The sequence below is a fragment of the Prenolepis imparis genome, unplaced genomic scaffold (assembly GCF_030444845.1).
Source record: "Prenolepis imparis isolate NDT839.2.m4 unplaced genomic scaffold, iyPreImpa1.0 SCAF_4, whole genome shotgun sequence".
Classification (NCBI taxonomy): domain Eukaryota; kingdom Metazoa; phylum Arthropoda; class Insecta; order Hymenoptera; family Formicidae; genus Prenolepis; species Prenolepis imparis.
The window spans coordinates 17,097,777-17,122,011 of NW_028141162.1; the positions used below are offsets into that span (position 1 = coordinate 17,097,777).

Consider the following 24,235-nt stretch of genomic DNA (forward strand, 5'->3'; position numbering starts at 1 on the left):
TTTAAGATCAAGATTAATCGCACAATTTGCTAGTATCTTAGCAAACGAAGGAAATTTATTTTGATAAGCGTAATTGATATGGAAATTATTAAATTCGATTATTATATTGCAATATTGAAGTCCAAAAATGAATATGTTTATATAATAATAATAAATAAAAATATAATGCGAGACTGACAGGAAGGAAACATGCTTTAATTTATTTGTGATTGTGAATATGAAATGACAATTACATTTTATCTCGATCTTCTATTACAATTCTCGGATAAAATCATTGAAATAAAAATAGTTTTGCATAATAAATATTTTTCTCAAGATTCTAATTACAGAACATTTTACGAAAAATGTTGACACTTTCCCAAATATGAAGACGTAATAGAAATACGTAAATAGAATTTTAAAAAAACCAACACCAGGTTTCTTAAATCGATATCTCTCAACAATTAAATGTCATAATAATTTCTTTGATAATGTTGCATCTATGTATTTATAAAATTATAAATACATTTCTTTCTTTTTTATTCTATATTACTGTTAGAGAAACTAATTAGAATGTTTCGAATAAATCGACATATATGATCTACGGTTTATATAATTTAACATTTCGTGTTATAATTCAACGAATATAAATAAATATTATTGATAAATTTTATGTATATTTGTACGAAAATGCTTTGCATCAAAATTTCAATTTCAAAAAAGAATATATACATACACACATGTATTGTATATTTTTAAAAAAATTATTATAATTATTATATTTTTACATAAATGATAGAAAAGTGATTTTTTATTTTAAAATCAGTAAATTTGTATAATTCTATAATTTTGCAGCGCTATTTCATAATTTTATCATGTTTCTGTGATTTTTCAAATACGAGTTTAGGAACCAATTTTTTTACAGACTTCAATTTCCGCTTTTACACCAATACTTTCATTTGCTTAAAAAAGCTTAAAGCAATTTTATTTAAAACATATATGTATATTATCCAAACGTGATATTATACAATCTGATAAAGATGAACAGTATCTAATAAATGTATAGATACCAATTTTCATTTCGAATTTTTAATTAAAGGCTAGAGAAATAAAAATGCAAACAGAATAGCAGTGTTGACATCTCTTTTTTTCTATCAAATACGATTATTATATTGCAACTGACATGCGTAGAGTTATGGTTAGAGCTTCGAATCAATAAGCCGAAGAGAAAAAGAAAGAATTAAAATAATCGAAGAGCTTGAGAACTGAATAGAAAAATCCAAGTTACTCACCCGCCTTAAATAGGACTATAGCCTTCAAGCACGCGTACTCTGAATGATCCACCCTTAGCGCAGCGCATTTTGCTAAAAGTTCTCTCAGCCTTCTTGCTTTGTCGAGCAGGATTTCTCTTCGTTCCATCGGCAGATCTATAGGTACCAACGTGGTTTCATCCACGGGAAAACTCCACTGCGCTGCCGTCAGCACAAACAACTCGCTCCACGATTCCTCCAGAAGGATAGTTTGGTCTCTATAAGGAAGCTTGCGAGAAAAGACGGTATAATTATTTTTTATCATTCACACGAATAGACACATTGTGTGTATTTCATTTTATTTTTAAAATTTATTTTATTCTCTTTATATTATTTGATATATATGTTTTATCTTTATAAAGAAGAAAAATGTGCTTAAGAAATTTACAAGAAGAGAAGGGGTATTTGTGGAGCTTACTTGCAGAAAGGAGTGTATACTTCTCGCCCATCTAACAGCAAAAAAAAGTAACTTTGCCGCAAATTCATAGATATTTTCGGTTGGCAGAAGTGATAAGCCTTGCATCGTGTATTCCGATGAAACGGCAGTGATGATTGGCGTCGCCAGACGTGTATTTACTAGTTCTTCTACGATAAATGGAAAATGATGTTGCATATGTCGATGTAAAATGTCATATTTAAAATACAATTGATTTGTTAATATATATAACACGGTTGTGCAACAAAAGATACGCTAAATTGTGACACGATTCCGATAACTTTGGCAGTTTTCCTCTTTCCTCTTATCGAATTTTTTTATTAACATTTAAAATATCTTTAAAAAACATTTTCGTGGCAAAATTATCGAAAATTATAATATTTCTCTATAATATATTTTTTATATGTAATTACATCCCAAGATGTAATATATTTTTGTTATTAAAGATATATTAAAGATAGTATATTATAATTACTTAATTATAATTAATTAATTATTATAATTTTCTAATTTTTGCGAAAATGCTTTTTTAAAGATATCTTATAATAATATAATAATACATATATTATTTATAAATAATTCACACCTTTCGATTCAATTCTAATGTCGACAGTAGCTGCTTCCTCGGAGCTGGTAACTTCATCCTCTTTGGCAGTAGTCATAGACAAGGATTCCGGAGACGGTCGTGGTAAGAAATGTGCTGTTGATATAACGCAATATTTTATTACAGAAAAAGTATCAATTTGCGATGATTATTTATATATTATTTACCAACTGACGGAGTGAATGTTGATACCGTAGGCTTGAAAGGGAACAATGCAGGGTATAAAAGGGGATGATAAGTGGTACCCGCTGGATGATAGACGTTAGAAATTCCTGCATAAAGTCCCGAAGGAGTCCTTCTCGTCGCCGTAATGAGAGAAGATGTACTTCTCGGTGCTCTCTCGTGTTGGACGGCTAAAAAAGTGAAAAAATGTCATTAAAATTTCAACCAACAATTAATTGTGAAAGTCTGTCAAATCGAATTGATATCGATAATATATTCTACGTTTTTTATCCAATTTTTTTCGTAAAAAATTTCATATAAAATATACGAAATATTACATAATATAGAGTATTAAAATATATTATTTTTAAAAATACAAAAATTCTTAAATCTTTTAAGACTTGTGAAAAATTTCCTGGTGAACAAAGCGACTTTAAAGATTTAACAATTTCGTTAAAAAATTCGAAATTTGAATGATTTTTTGTGATTTTTGAAGTTTGTAGAATTTAAAAATTTTATACACGTTTCATGAAATTCTAGACAATTTCTAGTGAATTTTGAACGATATTTTGAATTTTGATTCGAATTTTTCAGGACTGTTGAAGATTTCTAACAATTTTTGACAATTTCTTACGACTTTTGTGGAACTTTAAAGTTTGTATGAATTTTAGCAACTTTTGTGAAAATTTTTTTTTAATAACTTTCAAAGAATTTTTGTGGACAGAGAGAGAAAGAGAGAGAGAGAATTTTTACGACTTTTTAATAATTTTGATTAATTTAAATAATATTTTTAAAGCTTGTTAATTTTTAATAAGTTATGACTTTCTTACAACTTTTGTGAAACTTTAGAATTTGTATAATTCTTCAATTTTTTAAAGAAGTTTGATGAAGAGTATTGAAGATTTTTATCGAATTTTGAATTCTTTTCTCTTGTCTGTAAAATTTCAAATAAATTTGGTATAAATTTAATAAAATTTTATATACAATTTGAATAATTATATTTGTGTACAGCATATATACTATGAGTTTATACTAAGACCAAATTCTTTTTTAAATACCTTTTGTTTTTTATAAAATAATAATAATAATAAATCAAATTTTTATACATAGATATATTAAATAGATAATATTAAAAAATAGACGAATAAATATATAGATAAATAAATACATATCGATGCACGTTAGATGGATAGAAAATTATTTGGATTAAAACTTTGCGAGCGGTCTTAGATTTCTTGAAGTAGAATTTCCAAAAACAACTAACGATTCCAAATAATTGCGTCTTTGTACGAAGGAGGAAGAAAAGGGAAAGAGCGCAATGGCTCTTTAACAATTTTCCCGCTTCTCCCTTCGCTAATTGATATCTCAGCAATCAAGTGTTTGGATTATCGCTCGACGTGGTAAGGGGACCGGGAAGAAGGTGTTTACAAAAGCTGTGAACGCCAGGCTGCTTCTGACACCGCTTGCTATCGGATCCTGCCGTTCGGTAAGCAGAAATATAGAATTTCATATGGATGGAGATATTAGTGTGTGCATGTAGGGATGTAGACATGCTTCCCTTTTTCCAAACTGTTTCCCATCCGCCGAGCAAACGTCACTATGCATTGTAATATGCGATTCGCGACACTTCGCTCTCTCGCTCTTTCTCTCTCACTTTGTAGACGTAGTCTATTCTATGTAGTGTGTCTGAAAGAGCTTTCTGTTACGTCAAGGAACATCTTTCGAATATATACAGAACGAAAGGTTCATATGTAATATAGCATTGGCGGCCGATATCGTTCATATAATATCAATAGTTAAAAAAATACAAGAATAAAAATACAAGACTCCATAGTTTTTTAAACGCTGTGTATGATTTCGGTTTTCAAATTGCGTCATTATTATGTCACAATTGTTGGAGACATTTCATTGCAATCAAAATTAAATACGTTGTTAGGATTTTTAATCATCAAAAGGAATTTGTTGGCCAATTATAATTAATAAAATAATTATGATTAAATATGAGTTTGATTGGAGAAAAGTTGCGAATTGGATCGTTGAGACTCTAGCAAGTATAGTTTTCAATTATGTTTATTTAAACTAAAAGGTTTTTAAGGTAACTGAATACGAATCCGATGTCAAGTTTAAAATAGCGGAATTAATAAATGGATATTAAATTTTAAAATTCTTTGGATTTTTGCAAAAAAATATACATATATAAATTTTTATAAAACTTTAAAGATTTTTAATTTATTTTGATAATTAATATATTTTGAATTTCGCAGATTGGCCGGTCTTTATTAATTCAATTTTCATTAATTATTATTGTAAAAATTACAAAACGGTAAAGGCCTCTCCTTCTTGTTTTAATTTATATAAGTAAATAGCGGAATTAATAAATGGATATTAAATTTTAAAATTCTTTGGATTTTTGCAAAAAAAATATACATATATAAATTTTTACAAAACTTCAAAGATTTTTAAAATTTAATATTAATATTAATTCCATTATTTTAAATATATGTCTACATATATAACTATATACAAAAATTTATGTATATATTTTGAATTTCGCGAATTGGCCGATTTTTTTTTAAATTAATTTTTTATTATTGTAAAAATCGCAAAACGGTGAAGGCCTCTCCTTCTTATTTTAATTTGTTCCACTTACTCACGAAATATTTGGCGATCATTATCGAATACCCTATATAATTACAGACAAATATTTAAACAAAAATGAAAGTAGAGACTCAAAATCTCAGAATATATTAGAATGTATCGCAATTAAAAATATTAAATAAATGTAGTAAAAATGATTTTGATTTAACCATACCGTCTCGTTTCATGTTGACTTGGAGACATTTTGTGAAACGACAAGCTTGGCATTGATTGCGTCTCGACACGTCCACGATGCAACGTCCGTTCTCTTTACACACGTAGTCCAAATTCCTGCGCCCACACAATTCTAGAGAATAGTCTCTAATCTCAAATTTACACCCTCTAATATTTGTATAATTTTACAAAAATAATTTTACGGACAAATGCGCATAAAAATATTATAAATAAATTTTTAATACTATCTATCACTTATTCTATCGTTTTCTTTGATTTTGGAAATCTGAAATAATCGAGATGTTAACAATAATCATTTAAAAAATTATACATTTGTCATATTTCTTTAATTTAAAATAATAAAAATAACATATGTCTGAATATAATTTTTATAATAAATGTTTTTGTATAGATAAATAATATATACATAAAATAATATATAAATAATATATAAATAATATAAATAATATAAATAATATATATATATATATATACATAATAATATATACATAAATAATATATATATATAAACATTTGAAATATTGAAATCTGTTTTTTGCGCGATTTACGGAGATACAATATTTAATTATAGTAAAAATAAGCGATAGAAAAATTGAGAGACGGATCGATAGGAGAAAGATCACTTTGACGTTTCGATTTAAGTTTGTGCTTAGTTAAGCAAGGATTTAATTACCTCGCGTACCTGCGGATTGACCGCTTGAAGAAGCCTCGACATCCGTCGCAGCTCGGGACGCCATAATGTTTCCCGGAAGCTTTGTCTCCGCAGACCTTGCACAGCGTTTCTCCACGTCCGTTTTCCTCCATTTTCGACACCCTGTTTCCCGTGAAAATCGATTTAATTATTAAAATTAATATTAAATCAAGATTGACATATCGGCGCTTATTATTATATTTTCAAGTTTCGATAAATCGCATATAAGGAAAATTCATATGTTGTATAAGTTAAATTTATATTTAATAGAAGAATTTGATCTCTTTGTAAGACGCACGAAATGAGAAGTTTAATTATCAAGCATAAAACTTAATGAGACAAAGTTTTTCGTTATTTATGGAAGACTAATTTTTATTAAACAAAATAGTTGCGCTCAAGGGATAAAAACTGGATGTATGCGTGCATAATATATTAAATTAGAAATTAAACCATTCACGAAAATCTTAATAAATTAAAATTCACAAAAATAATACTTATAACAAAAAATGAACATGTCGCAAACTGAATAAAAATAATGCAAGATACATTAATGACGCAAACTTTCAAGACTGGACTTTCTTCAGTATAAAAAAGTAAATAAGTAAAATACAAAAAAGATGTAAAAATTATCAAAAAGAATTAATGTTGATTGTTAATGCTCATTCAAGGTAGAATTTATTATACTGCAAAGTAATATATTGTGTAAAATGTGGCAGTTATAAAGTGTTAACTTTATAAATTTCTGAAATGCAATATTTTTTATCATTTGAAAGAATGAAGAGAGAATTTAGAAATAAACAAAAACCCAAATTTGTATCGACAAAATGTTTTGTATTTTGCAAATAGTGTAATTTACTTTTTAAGATCGTGTAAAATTTCTGTTTAAAAAAATAGATGAATAATGTTTTATTATTAAAAATATATATACTCTTAATAATGAAATTAAAATGAAAAATTGCAAAAGATATTAAAACAGAAGCAAAATAATAGTGTTTTAATTAATCGTGTGTATCTACATAGTAACTAAGATTCAGCCTCGAGAAATTATCTAAATTAGCTGAAAATAAGAATTTTTTTTTATACACTTGTCATTTTTTATCATGTCAATTTACACAGAAACTTTTTTCGAATTTCTATTTTTTTCAAATTATAAAAAAACAAAATTCTTCGAAAAAAAACTCAATTCCTAAGTCCAGATATGTCTACAAAAATTAAATTTTTAAATTCTCTTCGTAAACTGAAAATAAAAATTAAAATAAAGGCTTTTTATTTTAGATATTTTAGATTGTCGATGCTAAAATATCTTAGCCACCATGCAAGCAAGCACGATTATTTAGAACGCTATTATTATTCTTCTGTTTCAATAGCTGTGGCAATTTTTCATCTTAATATTATTATTAAAAATAAATACGTTTTACTAAAAAAAAAAAAACGAACATTATTTATTTAAATAAAAATTTTGCACAATGTTGAAACCATTTTGCAATTTTCTAAAAGTCGTACCTCCTTAAATGCGCTTCGCAGATATGCATAATATTGCATTTCAAGCAATTCAAAAGTGACGACGGCGAAGACGATAATACATAACAACGATCGAAGTAGGAAATACTCGGGGCAAATTGCGCAATGAGTCACCGAAGGGGCAGCAACTCCTACGAGTTATCTCTACATTATGCATATCGCGTATAATGATGAAAAAAGCATTACAAGCAGCGCAGGAAAGCGCCAAGACGCTTTTTCTCATTATGGGATTTACATACAGCCTTCCTCGACGCTATAGTCGCGCTTTGGACGAGACTTCTGACACTTTGCATATTTCACGACGTAATACGATAGATAGCTAGAGGATCGCTAAACATCGCGACAGTTCGATTTATTCCCGTCGGCCATTTGCGATGGCTTTAAGCTCGCCGCGTAAATGATATCGAAGGACCGATTATTTCGCGCGATCGATACTTTGTGTCGTCGGGGTTGTCCGCTTTGCTATTTTAATGAGCCGTCTCTATTACGTGTAACGTGACACCTTGCTCAAGCTTTAATGATCGAGCGTCGAAATGCCTGAATAGTACAATTTCTGATATGTTATTAATATTATTATATATTTTAATAATAATATTATATATATTTTTAATTTATATATTTTATATTTTATATATTTTATATTTAAATATTATATATTTGGTAATATTTTATAATTTATAATATTATATATTTTTAAACAAACGCATTTGTACATTTAACACAAATATGTATATCATTGTTTATTCATATAAAATTTTGGAATACAAATACTAATAACACTGATAATATTTTTCTGAATAGTCTATATAATAAAGTGTTTTCTATTCATTTGAATCTGATCGTATAATTATCGTTAAATAATTATTCAAAATTAAATAATAATAATAATTACGTTCTGCCAGCTGTTTTAGTATCAAGAATTTTTATTAATATGAAAAATATTAAAAGCTAAATATTTGGCAATTAATATATTTAAATATGTATATATATATATCAAAAATTAAAAATAGATCTATTATTTATCGAAAAATTATCTATGACTCTTTTTCTTCAAGAGATATATAGCTATTTCCATTAAAATAAGACTGTAATTAAAAAATTATTGAATTATTAAATCATTATTATTAAGTTATTTATCAAAGTGCTTTTTAAAATCTGCAAATATGTTTAAAGTTTAAAACATCTGCAAGTCTCATTTATGCACACTTTAATATGCGTTTATTATTTTATATATTGTCCACACCTAGTTTGAATAGCATTCTTCAATTTCTGCTTTATCCAAAAAGGATTCTACATAGATTGAATAGTTTTCCTTGCTTCCATACAAAAAGTAATCACAATTCTATTCTATATTTTAATTTAAAATTAAATGATTTAAAAAGATGTCCTTTTTTCAAATTAGTTTATCCATTCTTGTCAAAATTAATTCCACATTTTTAAGAAATGAATACTCTTTTTTAAATTTCTCTTGACTGTAAAAAATGTTAACACTTTGCCTAAATCTTCGTTTAATTTATAACTAATTTATAACATTGCAAGAGTTTGATATATATAATATTAAAAAATATCATTAACTAATCGAGCTGGACACAGCTAAAATACCAAACATAAAAATAATGTGTAATAAACAATATATTACAATGTGTTGTCATCTATCTTATATTTAAAAAATTCTTTCTAGAAAATTATTCTATATAAATTTTCTAATTGTCCCTTTCTTAAAAACAACTTTTCGTATAAAGAATTGTTCTAGAGTTTGACTTGCTTTCTTATAAAGAATAATCCACATAATTTTATCTTTTATTCAAATATATTTAAAACAAAATCACTTATCTAACAATAAGATGATTACATATTTTCATCTCATCTTTATCTAGCTAATTTTAAAGTCATCCAAGCACAACACTGGATCCAGGGAAGGGGCGCGGGAGGAAGAGAAAGGAACGAGTTGTCCTCGCGCACGGCAGGGTCACAAAGTCGAAGAGCCAGGAGGTCGCGTGTCCTCCAAGCGACCCCTCGACGAGGCGGCGTCGGCATCGAACCCTCTTTCTCTTTTCCGACTTTATATATATACACCATATATATATATATATATATCATCCCCTACCGCTCGGAGGTCCTCAGAGCTACCGCCCTCCCTCCCCCTCCTTTCCACCCCTCGGAAGACCACCCTTGCCACCCGTCAGGGACTCGATAGGCGCCCAAGCGGCCACCTGTCCCTTTCCCAGGCTCAATAATGCAGCGTACCCGACGTGGAAAAGCATCGCCCGCAACCGCTGCCGCTGGGTAGAGGTAGTCCTTACGGAGATGATGCTACAATTTTGCCGCACCCTCGCGCTCAAACACACACACACAGACACCCCGGGAGTCTATGTATCACTCGTAAGTTCTCTCCTTCCTTCAGGCTGGCCGAGCAGGGAGCTGACTTCTTGATGGTTCACCCCCTTTTCTCTCCGCTAAAGAAAACGCACCTCTCACGTGAACGACTCTCGGCCTGTCATAACATTTTTATTGCCCGATGATCGCCGTCCTTCGCGACAACAACGATGGTCAATCTGACTCTCTTTCTCTCGATAGGAGAAACCTTTGTTACCAATGGATAATGGGATATATAAATGATTTCGTATGAAAAAAATGCTCTTATTACGCAAGTATACATTATAAGTTATATGGGGTTGAAAATTAATTAAATTGATTTTTTTCCACAAAAAAAATGCATATTTTTGCCAATTATTATGTAATATTAACGATTCAATTAAATCTTCCTCTTTCTACAATTCAAACTAATTTAGAAAAGGACAAAAAACACTGATAAAAATCAGATAGTTAAGGCTCCTAGAGCAATCGCGAACAATTAGCGCGATGAAAGAAGAAAAAAAAGGAGGAACAAAGGAAATTGTTTTTGTTTTTTTTCTCTCTCTATGATATCAGCTCGGCATATTGTAACCATACACGGCAATTACATATAGGGCGTATTATTTAACCTTGTTTGCACGAACGCGGGTGTCGCTCGCGCACGCATGTAACATATGTTACATATGTCGCGTTACGTCAAGAGTCGCGACTTTGGGGGAGTGAATCGAACAGACAGATTTTTCACCCCTTCCAAAAGTATGCCCGAGCTTCGGGTGAAAAATAAAAAAAGAAAACAAAGGAGAAACAAAATACAGAGTTGAATATTTTTTTCTTAATTAATTTCGAGTATGTAAGCATGTAATATCTTTGAAATTAGTTATCTCACAAGAGAATATATCTACAATATTTGATCTTTTATGAATTTAAGTATCTTCTCTATTCTATTTTATTTTTTATATTTCATCGTTTAATTTATATGAATTAATATATAAATATTATCGAGAGATAAAAATTGTATAAGTATAAATTGAAAATCTTGTAGTAAGTAAACATGTAATATCTTTGAGGAAATTAGTTATCTCTCACAAGAGAATATATCTAAAATATTTGATATTTTATGAATTTAAGTATCTTCTCTATTCTATTTTATTTTTTATATTTCATCGTTTAATTTATATGAATTAATATATAAATATTATCGAGAGATAAAAATTGTATAAGTATAAATTGAAAATCTTGTAGTAAGTAAACATGTAATATCTTTGAGAAAATTAGTTATCTCTCATAAGAGAAAATATCTAAAATAAAATTTGATCTTTTATAAAATTAAGTATCTTCTCTCTTCTATGTTTTTTATTTTATCGTTTAGTTTATATGAATTAATATATAAATATTATCGAGAGATAAAAATTGTATAAGTATAAATTGAAAATCTTGTAATAAGTAAACATGTAATTATCTTTGAGGAAATTAGTTATATATTTTATAAGAGAATATATCTAAAATAAAATTTAATCTTTTATAAAATTAAGTATCTTCTCTCTTCTATTTTATTTTTTAAATATTTTATCGTTTAATTTATATGAATTAATATATAATACATAATAATAATATATAAATATTATTGAGAGATAAAAATTGTATAAGTATAAATTGAAAATCTTGCCAAAACCTTTCAAGAAATATAAACAAATAAATTTATATATAATCCCACAAATAAAAATAATTTTTAAAAAATAAATTTAAATTACTTGCCAATAAATAAATAAATAAATACAAAATAAATGTAAACAAAATAAATATCAGAAAGATACAAACATAACGAATAGATAAAAATATTTAATAGTATTTTGGATTTTTACACTTCACAAATGTGTGATGGAGAGACACTTGAAACTAAGTAGCGATAGAGAACATTTTTTCAATAAGTATCAATGGGCATTGCACTTTCGGGAAGACAATTTGGCCCATCGATCATGCAAAGCTCGACAGCGCGGCGCAGTTTGCGCTTCTAATGTCAACACACGCGTCTAATGTCGATTCGATGACTTTTAGATAGTTTTCGACTATGCGACGCATCGCAAGATGTTGGCAACACGCTGCGGGACGCATGCAAATTTTTTTCCGCGTCACGTCACGTGCGTCCTTTCGCATAAAAAATGCTGATCGATCGTCGACCGCGCGATATATATCTATCTATATATAATATAGCGAAAATAGCCTCGCGTAATTTTGGGGCGAACGAAAAAGCGCGAAATTTTTTGTTCTTTGCAGCATAATAAATCTGTAATAAAAATTTAAAAATTAAAAAGAACCCGAGAAAAAATATTATATAATCCAATGACATAGCAACTTTGAAAAAATGCGAATTTAATCTATATATAAAGGACTTTCAACTTGTTTATAAGATCTCTATAAGTCTAGAACAAGCAAACTTTCTAGATTCTTTTTATATTACACTGTATAGGGTATCGAAACTATATTTAACATCGCATAGATATATAAGAATATAAATGAATAAAGACTTGCTGCTCTTTTTATGATTTTTCCTTTATTGCTAAGATAAAAAGTTTTTGCCATCGCGTTGTCGAAGAATTAACCGATGTCGCGTCTTCCCCTTTTCCCCTCGATTAGTTCTTTAATTTAATTAGCTTCGTGCATGGTTGCATTATTCGCATAATCCATAACAATAAGGGTTCGAGAAAAAAAACACATGGTGTCGTTCCGCCACCATGACGCGTGTCATAATGTTGGTGGGTAAGTCTCACCTGAATCTTTTCTTCGAGATCTTTACAGTATTTCAATAATGATACAAACCTCATTTGTCAACTTAATACATATGTTATATACAAATTTAGTTATTTCTACATATTTTAATTTTATATAATTTATATTTATATTTTTTATATGTACATATATGTATATATATTTTATATACAGGTGTCCCATTTTAAATAATACATTGCTATTTTTCGAAAATCAAGGCTTCCATCGAATAATGTTCATACAAAAGTTATAGGATTTCTAGGAGGACATCTTGTCTTAAGTATATAGTCTTATTCCAGGTGGAGGCATTTTTGAAATTTCGAGATTATTATCATTATTTTTTTTTAAACAGATCCATCATAATTTTATTACATAAATTGATTCCTCGAATTATTTGACGTAAAAGATTAGAGCGGAATAGTCGAAAAATGAATGGTTTGCGAGATATTTTATGCTTTAGTCTGACATTTTAACAAAAAATATGAAATATTTCGTAACATACTCATTTTTCTTACCTTAATAATTTTCTGCATAGAATAATGAAATAAATCAATTGATATAAAAGAAACATATAGTTATTTAAAAAAAGTATGTAGTTGCACATTGCAAATTGGAATTTTTTTAATCACAAGAGTATATTTTTCTTACAACAATTGATTTATTTTGTTATTTTACGCGGAAAATTATTAAGGTAAGAATATCGAAAAATGACAATTAAGACGTCCCTCTCGAAATCCTACAACTTTTGTATGAAACATTTTTCAATGCGGAAGCCTTGGTTTTCGAAAAATAGTAATGCATTATTTGAAATGGAACGCTGTATATATTTTTATATATTTTTTATATACATACAATATATATATTTTTAAAAATATGTATATAAAATTATATATATATATATATATATTTTTTTTTAATCGCGTTTCTATGGATTAATTTGAAAAAATTGGATGGAAAAATCGAATAAATTGAAATTCACGTAATTTATAATTTTTTTTCTACACATCAGAGAGATATGTACCTTGTCAATCTTCATGAATAAAGGCTTGAAGAACCCGGCTGTTCAAGGTTTCCCTTTTTCGTATACCCACGACGTGGTACGGCAATTAATTTTTGATGATTCGCTTCTACGTAAGCGTGGTCGTTACGTCAAGTCGCCTGACGTGACTTTGTTGTACCTGAGGGTCGCAGCGCAATTAATGACTCGATAAATAATAATCGATCTAAAATGACATACGCAGCAGCTATTCCAGTGGGAATAATTAATTATAATAAATAATTAGCGAGTACCGATACTTTGCGAATGTGAGAGACTAAAAGTGGAAGAATGACACGCGTAATCACGTGAAAAAACGTCATTAAAGACTTTGATAAGAGTATCACTTCATTCTCTCGAGTAAAATACAAATATTAACACGTCAAACTTGATGAGAAAATATATATCTACTTTTTTTTATTTAATTTAATAATAATAATTTTAATAAATAATTGCAAGAAATTACTTTTGCACCTAAAAAACCTTTCCTTATTCTTTCATGATTCTTTATATCATTTTGTGACAGATTTAGAAGTCAAACAAAACGCATATTTATCTTGTTCGACTGTTTACAAACAGAAGCTGCTTCAGATAATCTCGCCCGAATTATATTCGGTACTTTTTTGTACGTTTCTGTGTGGATAATCGCGCGTCATGAGAAAATTCCGGCAATTACCGAAGTTAATATGACGGGAGCGTTTTTTTTTTTTTTTTTCATCCGATCCTAATTTACGATTAGCTGCGGCGCGATTGGTTCCACATAGCCGCACGCACGTGCACACTTCGCACGACTTGACAGTGATTGCGTGACACGCTCGACTATACAGAGTAAGTTAAGGGAAACATAGTATCGAAGTAATAGTAATCGAAAAGAAAGTGATTCCTTGTCCAAAAACAAATCAAAAACGTAGAATAACATTTTTTCGCACAGTTTTACTTTCGAGAAAATAACTGATTTTAAAATTTGCAAAATTAATTAATAAGCTTTCCTAAGCCGGAATAATCTCTAACGAGTTTGTGTCATATACTGTCACATTCGTCTAATCTTCTCGATAATGGCTATTCATACATAATTAAAAAAGAACAAAAAAATTAATATATTGGAATTAAAAGCCAAAAAAAATTTATATAAATTTATAAAAATATAAAATATAATATAAAAATATAAAAAATATAGAAATATATATAAATACAATATAAATAAAATATAACAGTATATATATGTGTGTATGTGTGTATTTTTTTATTTAGTAAAATAATTTAAAATACATTTAAAATAAAATAATTTAAACTAAAATAAATATAATAATTAAAAAATAACTTTAATATACATATATATTGTATTTATACATTTAGATATTAATAGCGTATTTACATATGTCCAAAAAGCTTGAAATCAAATTAATTAAGAGAATAGAGCAAGTTTACATAAAATTATATGTCCAAAAATGCTTTATTAAAATGTAAAGATTATTGATTCAAAAACAAAACTATTTTTATTGCCTTTATAATTTTATAATAAAAAATAAATAATTCAGAATTGTGTGACTCATCTAAGAATTCTCTCTCTCTTATATATCTAAAATCTTAAAAAAACCAATAAAAGCAGTCTTGCTACTACATCATTGATCTTCTACAACTCTTTAATAAAGCATTTTCAGAAACATGTGATTTTATACATAAACTTTTTTTACTTTTTGATTTTTTTAACACTATAAAAATATGTATAATCTGCATCTAAAAATATTTCTAAAATGAAGAATAAAAAGTTTCAGTGTACAATGTATATAATGTTCGTGACTGACAATGAAAGAAACGTGTGAAATAATATCGCGTGCGATACATACAATATTTCTACTTATATATTAAATAACATTCGCGCATGGCTGCGTCCAGATATGCGTTAAATAAAAGCCGAAGCGCTCTATATTTCGTAACGGTATGTAACGCGCAGGAAAAAGGTGTGAAATAACCATCGCGTGCACACGAGACTTATGTAATTTACATGTATGTTTAATATAGCGTCCGCTGCATCCAAAAGACTGGACGAAAAAATTCTGCACTCTCTTTTTTCCCTCTCTCTCTCTCTCTCTCTTTATTTTTTTCGCGTCGATGTTCGCCTTCTCCTGACATATGCGCCGACTTTGACGTAATGACAGGCATTGCGGCACGATAATTACACGCGTGACCACCGGAAAACGCCGGCTTTACAGGTGCGTGTACTCACGGGTGACCGCGGTAAATAGCGTGACTGTAACACGTGTCCCCCGTTAATCGCACCATCGACTCGGTCGAATGTGCGCTCTGATTCCTCTCGAAAAGAAGTTACACTCTACTACTTACTGCTTATTAAATTAATTATTAATTATTTAATTAATTATTACATTAAGCCAACGATATTCGTCCGTATTGCATCTTTTTCTTCATTTTTTTCTTTCTTTTTTCCACGTATGAGATGTATGTGCTTGTTTGGATTTAAACTTGTTTATGATCGTAAGAATCTTAAATGAATCTTAAATATAGCGGCGTCTTCATTTAAAAATGAGCTTTAATATTAAGCAAAAATATATAGGAATGTTCAGTAATGACCTCTGTGTTAATTAATCGATTTCTGTGTTAATTAATATTTCTCATTAATTATTTTGTGAAAATCGCAAAACGATAGAGGACTTTTCTACTTGGTTTAATGCACTTTACCTGCACACGAGAGCTCCAACGATTATTACTGAACACTTTGTGTATATACACTTTTTTCTCTTGAATGTAATATAAATTATTTTAAATTGTTTCATTAAATAGAACGCCGTTCTTTTATATTTATCTATTAATAATCAAGGAAAATTTGATGACGTATGATACAAGGTTATTAAAAAAGCGTAGATATGTTATTAATTTTTTAAAATATAATTAATTGTTTTTGGAAACAAAGCTTTATATAAAAGAATTTTATTCTATATATTTTCGACTTGTGTTTCAGATAGAATCATTATTTTTCCAGTTGTATTATCGGTGATATCTTACAAAATTTATGTCAGATTGCAAAGCGCATTCTCTAGAGAAAATACAGCAATGTATTTTTATCTGATTTAGAAGATTAATATAAAATTAACTGATATATTAGAAGATTAATATAGAATTAACTGATATATTATTGTATCACAAACCAGCATCTAAAAAATATTCCCTTTTTATCTTAAAATTTGAATATAATGAATATAGTTTATATACATCACACTACAAATAACTTTTAATTACTACTTAAAATTATGTAAACTTTAATTAATATACTACTTGTTTCAATTTTTTTCTTGGTTAATAACTTACATATATATTTAATAACTTAATTAATCAATTTTTTATTTATAACTAAAGTGTTAGTTTATTCTTCACATATAAGTGTCGTTTATTAATAATAACAGAATAACAAAAATCTTTGTTTTATACTGTTTTTGTTATAATAAATAAAAAATAATACAATTAATTTTATTAGTTTTTTTTTAAATCAGATAACGCGCTTATTATAGGTATTTAGAGAGAAAAAGCGTCAAAATCGACATAACATTTTGGTTTTTGGGTTTTAGCCAATTAAAAGTTCAAAATAAAATATACATCCACAACAAATATTGATAATATTGTAATAAACTTCTAAGTAAATCATTTTTTGCGAACAAAAAGTAAGATGTAAAACATGGTTTTCAAAAAACCAATTTACTTACTGAAAAGATATACAAAAACACGATAAAATTATTAAAAAAGCAAATTTATTGACTTTAAAATAAAATTATATCATTCTTTTTATTTATAAAAATATAATTTTTGAAGAAAATGTTTGATTTTGGCATCTTTTGCCTTTCTTCTGATTCTTTTTAAAATTGATTTTCATTTTGCTGCACCAAAAAATCTATAAACATGAATTTGTCAAAATTCGCATTTTTAAAGGCTTTATCAAAGAAAATATTTAAATAAAAATTCAGAATCAATCCTATCGTGATCGATGTAGGAATACAGAATATCTGAATCAATCACCGTGAAACATAAAATCATCCTCTTACCTAAATCAGAGCGAATGCGCACCGGCACATGGGTCAGACTCGCGCCATGATCAGCAGGAAGAGGCGCCGAAGAAAAAGATCAGAGTCCAACGATTCGCAAGACGATCCGCACAAGAAACGTCCAATTATCACCAACACGATCTCGTCGCACCAGGTCTCTTTCAGTCGCGCGTCATCTCGAGAAACGATCGCTCTTTCGCGCGGCCGGGGTGAAACGTCAAACCCGAGGTGAAACGTCAAACTCTCGCGTACGTGCGCGGGACACGCGTGATCTATAACTCGGTAATTTTTGTCCGTTGCAGCAATCGGACCACTTCCGCAGGCGAGCGAGGGGGCGCGAGGGAAGAGGGGGAGGACGCAAAAAGGTCTCAACCGCGAGGATTATCATCCCCCGGGGTTTTCGCGATGGGCGGACGTGCGTCCGTTCCTTGGCGCGAGAGCACGTGCGCGAGACATCGAGCGGACGACGACGATTGGTCGTCGGGCGGGGCTGCGATTTTCATAGGGGTCGAATGAGCGCAACCCCTCAACCGCAAGGAGTAACCGAGGGGTGACTTCTCTTCCTCTCCTCCACGAAGTCGCGAGGCGTCGCGCAAGCGAAGCGCGAAAGTCATACTTCGCGTGATGCTCTCGCTGCCTCTCCCCGACTAATCGCGAGGAATCGTAGGGGTTGAACATCGTTATCGAGCGTGAACCACTCGACAAGTATAAAAAAGAGAGAGAGAGGAGGGAGGGAGAGAGGGAGAAAATATTTACTTTATGAATTTTTAGTTTAAGGTTAAACATTTTGCAGTATTTAATAGTATGTATAAATTTAGAAAATGGAAAAATATATGCAGAAAAGGAGAGATTAATGAAAAAACGAGTTATATGTGTGTGTGGATATAACTATTGTATAAAAATCTATTTCTTTTAGAAAATTAAAAATTATTAAATAATAAATTTGAATTAAAAATTATTATTACTAATAGTCTCACTTTTAATTAAAATTTAATAATTTTCTATTTTCTAAAAGAAAATTTAATTAATAATATTTAATAATTATTATTAATAAATTATTAATTTTTTTAGGAAGTTACAAATTATTATGTAATAAATTTTAATTAAAAATTAGTACAAGTTTTATAAAAAATTATGCAATAGGATATGTGTGCATGAATTGCACATTTGCGATAAAATAAATTTTTTATGAAATTTGTATAATAATTTTTAATTTTCTAAAAGAAACATACATATTATACAATAGTTACAGACATATATATAGATTTCTGAATCGTAAAAATATTTATAGAATTAAACATGCAAAAGTGAAATTAAACTTTCAAATTCAAGAAATTGCTTTTCCAAATTATTTTCAAAAAAATTCGAATCTTCAAATACACATTATAATTAAATACAAAATATATGTAAAACATTTATTTTTCAATTATTTTTCAATTATCTTTCTCCGTTACGCGTAATTTTTAGACTGATTCATTGTCAGATTATGGATCGACTTCGGTGAAGATTGATCCTTAAACGAAGATGTGTGACATACCTCGTTGGAATATATACAATTTCTGTTACCGCAAGCTGGAAGTGACTGTGACATCTGGCCGTTTCTCACGGTGCTGCGACGTTACGGTTACGCAAGACAAGCGTAATGACATACGGTGTTCCCTGAATATTTCATTTATTATTTCCCTGGAAATCAATGATCGCCATCTCTAGAATACATATATGCGATTAGGCCTGTTTCATCCATTAGATATTTTATACACGATGTCTAGAACTCTTGTATGTATCTATATATATACAAGATGTTTCGTCATGAAACAACCAACAAATTTTTATTGATTGCCTTTGCCAATGTGTTTGAATGATTATTCTAAACAAAAAATGTAATATACACCATGGATCGATCCCGAAACCATAGCTTCCTCGATCATCCAATCTATCATCATTAAATTTTTATGGGGTTGTATGAAATCTAGAATGTACATGAATGCCAATCAGAAATATAGGAACAGTTACTACAGGAAAGAAATTAATGCAATTGCATTTCAAATCAATAAATTAATAAATTATTACATGATGATCAGACAGCTTTCATTCTGCAGCTTTATATAATAAAGTAGGTATATTTATATCTCGGGAATGAAGTCGAATCAACCCATGGTGTATATTACATTTTTTTACTTATTGTTAGTATAACTATCCAAACACGAAAGATTTCGTGACAAAACATCCATATGCAAATTTTTTAAGAACTCTCTCTTACTAAAGTTATCGTAAAACATAAAGAAAAAAAATTGTTAGTTTTAAATTCTCTAAAATTTAGAAGCGAAATAGACTTTTATATAAATATATAATCGCATGTTAACCCTCTTATGTCAATTAATTAACTTTATAATTAATTGTGTTAATAATAATTGAATAATATCTCAACTGAGCTTGTATGTCAAATATCAAATTCTAAAATTGTGTGTTTGATCATAGATATCTATAGATATTAAATTTTAAAAAAAAAATTTATTTCTTGTAAAACTGAAAAACTTCTATACAAATTTCATAAAATATTTTTTGCGCGCATTTTTTTTTTTTAATATTTATAATAGATATTATTTTGGTAATTAAATCTGAAATTAAAATAGATAAGTTTGAATATTTTTTTCAAGTACTTGTGTCTTTTAAGAAAAACTTTACACCGAGAGATTTCAAGAATTTTTAGAAATTTGATATATTTTCTAAAAACCTTTTCGAAAATTAAATTTTTCGTAGTTAACACAGCTATTTATAAAATTTTGTTATTCAACGATATAGATTAATCTTTTATAGACCAAAATGCCATCAATTCCAAAATAAATACGCAGAGAGAATTTTCTCTTAGAATTTATCCTGAAAATCATAGTAATCGTGGGACAATATGGTATGGAAAGAATTTTATGAGAATTTCTCTGATTAATATTTATATATTACAATAAAAATATAATAATACATCTATTACAATAAAATATAAAATATGTTTGATTAATTTTACTATGCAGTTTAGTGATTTTCAGGGTAAATTCTAAGAGAAAATTCTCTTAGTGTACAAATAAAATAAATAAAAAAAAAACATAATAGTAAATATTTCGATGGAAATTAAAAATCGAATTAACGGTGACACTATCGATCACAATGAACCACGGAACTCTCCCATTTCGATGTTGTCCCAGAGGGTGGAGATAGACAGGTCTGCCTTTGATAGCTCGCAGAATTCTCGCAGATCCTCGAGTGCCTCCTCGACGCGGCAGCGGGAGCAGAAAATCGCGCTGAAGTGGTAACGGGTCGGGCTAATGGCTCGGAGACGATATTTTGTTAAACAAGGAAACCTTTTATCGCCCTCCTACAGTCCTGGAAGACGCACAGGGACGGTCGTCTCTTCCGACAGAGAATACCGCTGCCACTCTATCAGCAAACGTCGAAGCTTCTGTATTTATTAAGAGAGCTAGACATTTTAAAAAATATCCTTTAATCTTTCACATACATTTTATAGATACCTCGATTAGAAAGACTTCAATTTTTATTCAATTTCTAATGCATCTCTGAAAAAAATGTGAAAATCCGTGAAAAATTTCTGAATTTCTTTCAAATTCTATGGATGTCTTGTATCTTTTGCATAATATATTTTTTAAAGTTTTTTTAAATATATAAAAAAAATTAAATATAATTAAAATATATAAATATATAAATAATATATATGCCTATATATAATATATAAATATATAAATATATAAATATATATAATATATATAATATATATAAATATATAAATATGCATATATAATATATAAATAATATATAAAATATATAATATATAAATAATATATATAAAATATATAAATAATATATATAAAATGTATAAATATGAATTAAAAAGATATATAAATATAAATTATATAAATTTGTAAATATATAATTTAAAAATATATATAAATATAAATTATATAAATATATAAATCTTTAAATATATAAATATAGTTTATAAAATAGTATATTAAATATATTCGCAAAATTTCAAGTGTCGTACGCTTTTCAACCCTCAGTTCTACGCTAAAAGCGGCCCTGCACCGTTACTTCAATTGTCTTGTCACCAGAAAAAGAACAAAGTGTGAGTCCGAAGTGTGAACCGCCGACCGCTATGACAAGGTGTCACCTGCGGTTTCTCACGGTTCGCCCACGCATATCTCTCGCCATTCTCGCAGATTCCTTCGATCCACCTTATATATCTCTCACTCGGATCTTTTCATACTCTCGCTCTCTCTCGTTGAGAGTAAATAGCGACATCGACTAGCAGCACTCCGTACATAGAATGACGATTTTCTCGTATCGACGAGTTTGATTTTATTTAATTTCTAGAGATTAATACTTAAAAAAATTATATATTGTATAAAATCGATTTCTTTTTATTTTTTTAATAGACCAGATTTTTTTTATAAACAAGGAGAATTAAATAGGGATTAGAAAAATAGGTAGTAAACACGAGAATACTTATTAAAGGTCATTTTGTACATCTATTCGATGTATTATATGATTAAAAAAGATGATTTAATTAATTATTTAAATAATCATTTAATTAATGTTATTTATTAATATTATTAATACTATTTAATAATCTTATTATTTAATAATCTTTAATAATCATTCTTGAAGAATTGAGCGTTTACTATTACCTATTTTTTTAATCCTTAATTAATTCTTTATAGAAAATTTGATTTAATTAGAAAAATAAGTCTATATATAGACTGCCTTTGAAATAGATACCAGACTTTCATAATACAATCTATGCGTTGAGAATAAAAAAGAGATATTCAGTAATATTAATAATTTAATATAATGAAATGTATTATTTGTTTTATTTTATTTATATTTAATATATCTTGCATTCTTGAAGCGACAGAATTTTTTATGTGTGTTAATGACTAATTGTCTAAGCAAGCTTTTATACGAATTGATAATTTAACTTCCTCACTCTTATATATATGTTTTTTGTTACATAATCATTGTTAAAATGACTTATCACAATACTCTTTCAATTTATCATTAATGAAAAAGAAACACGAGTGAGAAAGGAAAAAACTTTTGGAATTATATATAAATATATGTAATTTTTCTCTCAAAAAAAGCGTAGAATACCTTCTTAAAGTTTATGGCATCTTATTTGAATGATATTCAATATATAATTATACTTTCCAAATTCAAGAAAAAATTAACTTAAACAAAAACTTTTTTAATGTATTATTTTAGAGAATGTTTTTAATCGATTAACAACATTTTAAGTAATTATAATATATATTAAGTCGTCATTTATTCAACACATTTTTCTTTTTATGATAATATTAAAATAATAATAATAATATTATTAAATAATGTAAAAAACACAATATATATTTATATCTATACACACATTATATACTTTTTAAATATATGGAAAATTTTTACAAGATGAAAAATATATTAAGGAAAAGTAAAAAAGAAAAGAATAATAATAAATTGAAAAGGCTCTGATATGGCATGTCATTTTGCTATTTAATACCATTATAAAAATTCTACTAAATTAAATTGATACTGAAAGAAAAGAAATTATTATGTCTAGACATATTTATAATTCATCGAATTATTATTAAGCTATCATATAATTAAAAACGCAGAATTAAAACTATGTCTAGATAATTAATTTTGAATTTATTTTATGTTATAACAAAAATTTTTTGGGAATTAAAATTATGTACGTAATAGAAACTCGGGAATTAAAATTATGTACATAATAGAAATTCTCAATAAATATTATGTCTTGAGGTAATAAAAATTTCTTTCGATTTAAAATTTAATATGAAATGTTGGATTATAAAATAACAGTAGCACGTAATTCTAATTTTCAATTTTTATTATGTCATAGCATAATTTTTATTCACCGAAATTCCATTAAGTCGTGACAAAATTTTAATTCGTGAATTTTTATTATGTCGTGACACAATTTTATAATTCATTGAATTACTATGATAGTTTACATAATTTATATTCCTGCAATTATTATTATGTTACGATATAAACAAAAATATATTAATATTATCTCATGACATAATAAAAATGAAATAAAATTATGTCTTAACATAAAAGTAATTCCACGTAGGCTGTATCTTTCTCTATGTATTTTGAATTAATTTTATGTCAAGACATAATTTTAATTAATTTTAATTTTAATTCATTTTTATTATATTATGACATAATATAAAAATGGTTTCAAAAAACTATTTACTTCAGTTAATCCATTATTGAATTATTATTTTAGATAAAAAAATCTTATTAATAAATAGCAAAACGGCGTGCCATATTCTGATGTATAAATACAAAAAGAAAGGACCGAAATGTTCAAAATAATTAAAGGAGAATTTAAAAACAAGTTTCTTACGCTTAATATTAGTGCGCTTGGATCTTATTAGCTCTTCTCATATCTGATTAAAAAAAAA

At 28.0% G+C, this 24,235-nt stretch overlaps 1 protein-coding gene across 1 annotated transcript; it reads right to left on the minus strand.

Moving 5' to 3' along the window:
• Positions 1-1,263: 1,263 nt before the first annotated feature.
• LOC145935247 (nuclear receptor subfamily 2 group E member 1) lies at positions 1,264-17,903 on the minus strand. Its single transcript, XM_083036392.1, has 7 exons — positions 17,745-17,903; positions 5,997-6,137; positions 5,304-5,419; positions 2,497-2,682; positions 2,312-2,425; positions 1,708-1,874; positions 1,264-1,518 (listed from the first exon to the last, which is right to left on the minus strand). The coding sequence occupies exons 2-7, from the start codon at positions 6,125-6,127 to the stop codon at positions 1,264-1,266; spliced, it is 969 nt and encodes a 322-aa protein (XP_082892518.1). The 5' UTR covers positions 6,128-6,137; positions 17,745-17,903.
• Between the last annotated feature and the right edge of the window lie 6,332 nt (positions 17,904-24,235).

Coding starts and splice junctions, on each gene's coding strand:
- LOC145935247 (XM_083036392.1), bottom strand. CDS start 6,127: ATGGAGGAAAACGGACGTGGAGAAACGCTGTGCAAGGTCTGCGGAGAC. Junction 5,420..5,996: donor TCAATCCGCAGGTACGCGAG/GTAATTAAATCC, acceptor GTGTGGGCGCAG/GAATTTGGACTACGTGTGTA. Junction 1,875..2,311: donor CATTAGAATTGAATCGAAAG/GTGTGAATTATT, acceptor CATTTATCGTAG/AAGAACTAGTAAATACACGT.